The 8,184-nt window shown below is 41.7% G+C and overlaps 1 protein-coding gene across 1 annotated transcript; it reads left to right on the top strand.

The window, feature by feature from the left end:
* The first annotated feature begins 5,727 nt into the window (after positions 1 to 5,727).
* LOC145390706 (1-phosphatidylinositol phosphodiesterase-like) lies at positions 5,728 to 6,399 on the top strand. The gene has a single exon (XM_080265497.1). The coding sequence runs from the start codon at positions 5,728 to 5,730 to the stop codon at positions 6,397 to 6,399; it is 672 nt and encodes a 223-aa protein (XP_080121623.1).
* Positions 6,400 to 8,184: the final 1,785 nt, after the last annotated feature.

Raw genomic sequence — 8,184 nt, 5'->3', positions numbered from 1 at the left:
GAGCTAGATGATACAGTTCCACCTGTTTCATGCGATACTCATGGTCTGCCTGAAGCCTAGCATGTTCAATTTGTGCCTGAGCTTGTATTTGTGCCTCCTGAATACGAGCCTGAGACTCCGCCTCCTTAACCTGAGACTCCGCCTCCTTAGCCTGAGACTCAGCCTCCTTAGCACGTGCATTAAATTCAGCCTCCTTAACACGAGCCTCCTGCAGAGCTAGCTGTAACTTAGCTATTTCAATCCGCGTTTGCTCATTTGGAGGAGTTACATTAAACAAGCTTCTATTAATCATGCCAACAATTTGATCTTTAGAATGATGAGAGTGAACTGCAATTCCCAATTGTTGAGCAACAAGTTTAAGTTCATTCTTTGTTCTGTTTTCTACATCACACACTGTTTGCACATTTGACAAAAAATCTTTGGCTTCATCAAGTGTAGTAATAGTAGACATCATGAATAAATCACAGCCACAAAATATCAAGCAATATCCTTATGATAATATCCTGAATATCCTGAAAAGAGGTCGCCAAATTTATGTTACGGAACAGAGAAAGATAATGTACACTTTAAGTGAGAATACTAAAAATCACTACTGTCCCTTAAAGTTCCAGGTTCAAAACAAAAGAGTTAGGTAAAATTACAAGTTAAAGTTTAATGCTCAAACTAACAACAAAACATTCAGGATTCATAAGGATAATGTAATGGCAAAAAACAGGTTAAATATATGGTTAACTGCAATAGCCTCTATTAACACGAAATTAGCATGAATAAATTTATCTAAGTCAGCCCTGATAAAATGACAATACACTGGATAATGCTCAGCTAATGCAAGATAAATTATTACAGATACGAAATATTATGAACAATGGCTGACATGAAACTTTATATTAATCAAAAAAACCTTACTAGGCCCAAGAATCAACACCCCATGCTACACAGTACAAGAAAAAATGCAATAACACTTATACTCAAATTACACAGCTGCTAGATGGTTGAAGACTTCCTGAGCACTCACAATAATAACTGTACAGGGGAGGACAGAGATGTGAACAAAATGAGGAGTAGATCTAAGTGGCAATAATGCAGAGACTGAGCTCATTATATAGGGGCCGGCAGAGCTCGGTACAACTTGTAAGAAGGACGCGCAAATGAAGCCATGGGGACAAAGAGTTGACAATCCTGCTCTGAACAACAGAAAGAACGACTTACTCTACTATATGGGAGTAGGGAGGGAGTGAGGTAGAACACGCTCATGATCAAACATGCAGCATACTGTACGTTAGAATTACACAAAGGATGATGAAATCATAGGTTATGTAACAATATATATATATGTATATATATATATATATATATATATATATATATATATATATATATATATATATATATATATATATATATATATATATATATATATATATATATATATATATAATATTCTATAAACTCAAAGTTTGCGTCTGTATGCTTGTGTTTGTCAATCTCTGTGTCTGTCTGTAATGCAAAGTAAATGTGGAGCATCACGCAAAACGCCAAGAGATATCAACAAACCCAACAGCAAAAGTTGTTAATAACCCAATACAGCATTTCTTAAGCCACAAAGCTTTCCCCAAACCATCCCAGTTTGCCCTCTGGCTGTACTTAGGAAAAAAAAAATGACAATCGTTGTTGGAAGACGATAGAGACTTTTCATCGCTCCTATAATAGTTACCCTGGGACCAAAGTACTGCGGAAATTGTCACAGCGAAGCCAAGGAAAAGTTACCTAGAAAAGTGGTGTGTTTTGCCACTCTGGCCCATTTTTGTCATTTTTGGGATTTGGAGAACCCATAGAGGATCAACTATGTCTCTCTCTCTTTCTCTCTCTCTCTCTCTCTCTGTGTGTGTGTGTGTGTGTGTGTGTGTGTGTACCGGTATCTCTCTCTATGCAGGCATACAGATGGACGCAGATACGTACACACAGGGTGTCTTGAGACTTGACGTAGCCTACTAACTTCGGGGGGAGGGGGGTGATTGCTAATGTTATTCTAAGACATAAATGCTCTACGAACTTATGTCAAATATTATGGAGTAAATGGTATTTAAATCTGAATGGTGATGGTGAGAAATGATTCCTTTCCACCTCCTGTTTCCAACCCGTATAACATTCACTGGTTTATTTTCAATAACATTAGCCTCGGCAATAATAAATAAAACTCCACTGTGAGCTGTCAAACCATAACAGTGAACATAAAATATAAATAATAATAATAATAATCACACAGTTGGAAGTAAGTGTGCGTGTGAGCTGCCTTATGAAAACTTGTCTTCTGCCTGACCTTCATGCGCTATTGGCTCACTCTGGAAAAAAAAAAAAAAGTTTACCCTTTCCGTGTTTCACTCACCTCGATTGACTAATATTCTTCAACTGAGAGAGGTTTGATATGTTTTTTCTGTCCATAAATGATTCTCTTTGGTATGATGCTTGAGGTAGTATAGTAATGGACATGGAATAGGCGAGTTTTTGTCCCTCATTGTTACCCCTGCAGTATCTAGTTAACCCTTCACTACGATGACGTGTTAGTGTCATTTAACATCCCTGTCTCCGAACGAGTTTATTCAACTTAAGGAAAGATTTACAAGTGGATAGAGAAGCTTCAGTGTTTAATTTCCTTCTCACTTCCAATGGGATTCTTCTAAGCTGAATTACCTGATGTGGTACAAGTGAGAATTAACCAGAAGGTGTCATCCTACTGAAACATCTATTAGTCATCCTCCCTGTAGTAGGTACTTCATTAACTCTCAGGCTCACAGTTAAGGCTGACTCCCAGATGAATAACATCGCCTGGTGTTAGGTGGAATAAACTACCAGAGTTTTCCCGACCATTAAACGGTAACTGGTGATAGTGTCACGATCTAACGATAGATTTGTGCTACCGATGGACAGCGCCAGGCCGAGATTGATTCATCACTATCGCACAAATCGATCGATATTGGCGCGGACTATGGAAGCCCCACGGCTGGAGAAGTTGGTTTTTCCAGCAGTTAACAAATAACTCAGTATTTTTTCCACAACTGGTCGCTAGTGAATCATGCATAGTCGGGGCAACTCTGATATTTTATTCCAGCTAACCCCAAACGATTATATTCAACCTATCTATAGTATCTATATATTGTAAATACGAGTATATCTCTATCTACCTATATATATATGTCTGTTTGTCTGTCTATCTATCTATCTATTTATCTATCTATCTATATCTATCTATGTCTATATCTATCTATCTATCTATATCTATATTTATATCTATTTTTTCCTGTCTATCTATATTTTTCTGTCTATCTGTATCTATCTATCTATCTATGTCTATCTATCTATATCTATATCTATCTATTTATATTTGTTATGCTAGGTGTTTTTAGGCTGACTTCTCGTCTTGAGAACACTAGCTACTGAGCGGGGTTCTCTTTCGAGACCGGAACTAGAATACACAACAAGAGGAACAGGACATAAAAACTCGGCAGACCAACCTTACACATATATTGCCTTAATTCTGATTCCATTACAGTATACAGCAAATATATACAGTACAGGTTATATGGACAATGTCAGGCTTTGATACACAACAGTTACTACACACAATATACGCAAGTGTAGTCGCTGTTAGTCATTACTATTCACCAACAATACGCAGTAGATATAAGTACAGTCTGAATAGCCTTTACCATACAGTCTTAGTGTATCACTCGTTAGTTCTAGACCTAGCCAGTTCTCACTGTGCATTAGAGGTGCCGCTGTGTTGAGTATTGACACTGTCAGTTCTCACTGCACCATAGGTGGGGATAAGACATATAACACAGACACTGTCAGTCCCTGTTTCACATTGGTGGCACTGGTATTACACTGTTGGGCTTCTTTGGCTGCTGAAACCTGGCCTAATCATAAGTGACGCCCGGGCGTGGGAGGCTGGTTGTTGGGCGTATCCTCCCGTAGGAGGCACGGAACTACTGCAGTGGGTGAGGTCGTCAGGTGTGGCTGCGGACTGGTGTACAGGGAGGCCCTTTCCTGGTGGGACCTCGACCTGGAAGGTGGCCCTTGGGACTGGGGCCGGACAGGACCAACAGACGCGCCTGTTGTCACTTGCTCCTGGCAGAGGGTCGTCTACAGGACGGGCCCGGCAGGTCTCGCCCCAGGGTCCTGGGGACGTCCCTGGGTGGTTGAGGGCTGTGGTGACCACTGGGCCGGACCGCTGTCAGGAGCTGCCTGCAGCGTCCCATCTGAGTGGCGTCTGTCGACTCCGGGCATCATCCAGGGGCAACCTGTAGGATGTGGATCCCCTCTCCTGGGATAGGTCCCCGCAACCACTTCTCAAACAGCAGCTCCTCCAGGGGACTGTACCTATGAGGAGAGGGAGAGAGACGTCCTGCTCGGCCTCCGGATATAAGGTGGGCTGAGCCAGAGACTTCCTCAGAAGGGCTAGTTCTAGAGACTGTGGACGAAAGGTGTACAGTGGCCATCCCTTCCCCTATGTGTACAGTGGCCGAAGTCGTGGTTCCATAGACTCTAGGAACAACAGCTGAAGGGTGTACAGGGGCTGACCCTTCCCCGGTAAGTACAGTGGCCAATACCGTGGTGCTGTTCCCTGAGGAGGAGGCAGATGAAGGACGTACAGTGGCTGACCCTTCTCCAACGTGTACAGTGGCCAATGTCGCAGTTCTGCCTTTGCCTGGCCTACCAGCTGACATGCGTACAATGGCAGTCACGTCCAACCTGGAATGTACAGTAGCCACCATCTCAGGGCTGGTTCCAGGAGTGGCTGCAGCTAAAGGGCATGCAGTGGCCAACCCTTCCCCAGTACGTGCAGTGGCCGATACTGCGATGCTGCAGGGTGCAACAGCTGAAAGGTGTACAGTGGCCGACCCTTCCCCAGTACATACAGTGGCAGATACCACGGTGCTGCAGGGTGCAACAGCTGAAGGGCATACAGTGGCTGACCCTTCCCCAGTACATACAGTGGCAGATACCACGGTGCTGCTTGGGACTGTCCGTAGACAAGTACCACCCCGATCCTGGCGAGTGTTGGTGCAGCTGCAATGTAGTGCACCGGTACTGTCTAGTTGTCGTTGGCCGTGCTGAGGGAAAGAGGGGCTTAGGGCCGTGGTACACCTGGGCCCATCTTGCTCGGGCCTGGCACTCTCTCTGTCTGCCCCTCCGTAGTCTCCTTCTGGGGTGGGTGTGGGGCTGTGGGACCATCCTAGGGTAGGTGTCTCTGCAGGGGGGTGTATTTCAATATGCAGTATATATATATATATATATAGAGAGAGAGAGAGAGAGAGAGAGAGAGAGAGAGAGAGTGTCGCAGAAGGAAAGGGCATAAGTCTGGAAAATGATACAAGGCAAAAAATAATTATATCAACCTGCGTTTAAATCTTAACCAATATGGAACTACAGTTACTGAGAATCCCAGAACTGATTTCGCCAAACAAGTTAATACAGGTTTGTGTTGGGTGTAGAGTGTATGTCCCAAGTCGGACATATGTATATATATATATATATGTGTGTGTGTGTGTGTGTGTGGGTAATATTTGCTTTATTATTATTATTATTATTATTATTTCTTTTAGGTAACATGGAACTGATGTATTAGCCATGGGGAACATCAACGCAAAAGACCCAGATTACTGGAACATTACGGATGACCCTGGAATTCGCAACGAGAACTGGATGTGAACACTTCCAGACAACATGTTAGTGAGCCAGGTGTCCATCCCTGGGACCCACAACACAATGGCCAGGGAAGGTGGTCTGTGGGTGTGGTGTCAGAGTCTCTCCCTGGCTATCCAGCTTCTCATTGGTATTCGCTTTCTTGACATTCGGAGCCGCCATTTTCAAGACACGTTGCCCATCCACCATGGAGTAGCTTTCCAAAACATTAACTTTAGTGAAGTGGTTAAGAAAGTGTTGGGCTTTCTAAATAAGCATCCTTCGGAATTTGTCTTCATGCACGTCAAGAAGGAATATAAGGTGGAGCGAAACACACTAAGTTTATCGGATATCGTGGAAGGAGTACGTCATACAGCTGGTCAACATTGCGTCTGGCTTAGCACCACAACACCTTCAGTTGGAGAATGCAGGAGGAAGGTAATAATCCCGAATGATTTTGCCCAGAATGAGAAACACCTGGGCATACCCTGGTGTAGCATAGACCTCAAGGACACGTGGGACACAGACTCAGACAACAAATGGGAGAAAGTCAGACATCGCCTAGACAAAGCCCAAAGTGACAGTGGTGGCAAGATGTACATAACTTTCACCAGCCACATCGGTTCAGCCCCCCCACCCCCTCAGTCTCTGGCTAGTATAATGAACCCTAGACGGCATTCGTATGTGAGGAACTCCAAGAAACGGATTGGCTAGTTGCTAGCGATTATCCTGGACCATCGTTAATCACGGATATTATCAAAGTCAACTCTTAAGTGAATACTCGCTCAATGCCTATATCCAGGCATTCCCAATTGTCTTCTATATCGAATACCATCGAGTTCAGTGGTAACGTTGAAAAAAGTGCTACATAGTAATTCTGAAATGCCAAATTTTACATGTACATCAAAGTCATATACCGAACAATTCAACAGTTGGTATGCTGTTTCTATAATGCAGTATGTTTTGTACACACACCCTGCAGTCAGTGATTAATCCTCAGTAGCAAAGAAATGAATTAACAGAACACTCTTAATAATGAGTGAATTAAGTAGCTAAACTATTTAACAGACGGCTTTGAATTTCAAGCATTTTATTACTGTGTTGTATTACTGTTGAGTCTGGGATATTGAGGGATATTTCGGTGTTACTGGACTGACAAAATGTCTTACCCATTTATGACGATATGTGATAGGCTGCTTTGGTCATTAACCTACTCATGGACTATGCCATCAAATATTTTTTTAATGTCCATTGTTCAGTAACGCAGATGTTGTGTGAAATTCATATAATGTTCTAGATGGAAAAGTCGCGGAGTAAATCGCGTCATATTCTAACGCCTTATAGTTGACACAAAAAGAAACAATCGGCAACTATACTTCTTCCCAAGCCAACATGGGGAACGCCTCAAATTCCGGGTTATACTTTGCTAAATATGTCATTTAAAGTTTTTTTCTTTATTCTTTTTTCCTTTTAATTAACAATTTGCTGTATAAAAAAGTCAGAGACGTTTTTTGGAAGCTTATGAAAATTTTTTTGGACAAATTTTAAAATGCTATTACCCATGACCATTGTTTTTTTTTTTTTACGTAGATGATTGAAGGTATATTTACATATTTTTCTGTGATCATGGTGCAGTACGGTAGTCACAGTCTCGTCTATCCAATTTGGGTCTTAGCAACCATTTAGCAGGATAGTTATTTATGTTGTATTTCACTTTAAAAATTGTGGGGATATGGTCATATATTTAAATATTTAGTAAACGCTGCAAAGTGTGTGAATTTCCCTCTCAGAATAAGTACACAGGTGAAAACGAAGGGGTTGAAAAATACGTTCACCTCTAGCATGCTGGAATGTAAACATGCTGGACTTCGTGTTATATGAGTCGTGTTCCACGACCATTGATTGGTCTTGTTCATATCTTCAGGCTTATGACACAGTAAATACTATACACATGACAAGAACAGCATATGCTGAAATAAAATCTGTTGAAAAAGCAACTGATTAAAATATCTGCCTCACTCATTTTCGATGCTACACGGGAACACTGACGGCCATCCGTCATACCAAGACAAATTCTAGTGGACTGCAATGTTTATTTCCAGTCACAATTTAGTGACAGGCAGATATGTAATTTTCACGTCATAAGTAACAATGAAGAAGGGTGACATTTGTGAATAACATATACAGACAAAACCTGTTATCCTAATGGGTTAGTGCAGTGGTTTCCAACCTTTTCTAATTCTGGCCCCCCTCACTGAATGACACGTTCCCTGTGCCCCCCTTCCTCAAATACTGTATTTTACTGGCATAGTTGGCACATGCCAATAAATATCATAGATTCTTAATACTTTGAAATTGTTTATATATTCAGATAACTAGATTTCTTATTCATATCTGAAATATTTTCTCCATATTTAGAAATTACTGAATTCCATCATAATTCGTTCGTTTTCGTTTTCGTTTTTAAAGGCTCCAACGTGCTTGCATATGTCGGCCTTG

Source organism: Coenobita brevimanus, chromosome 15 (genome assembly GCF_032717465.1).
Source record: "Coenobita brevimanus isolate Jiangsu-jjx chromosome 15, ASM3271746v2, whole genome shotgun sequence".
Classification (NCBI taxonomy): domain Eukaryota; kingdom Metazoa; phylum Arthropoda; class Malacostraca; order Decapoda; family Coenobitidae; genus Coenobita; species Coenobita brevimanus.
Note: the sequence above shows the minus strand (reverse complement) of the source record. Positions and strands in the feature narration are given on the sequence as shown.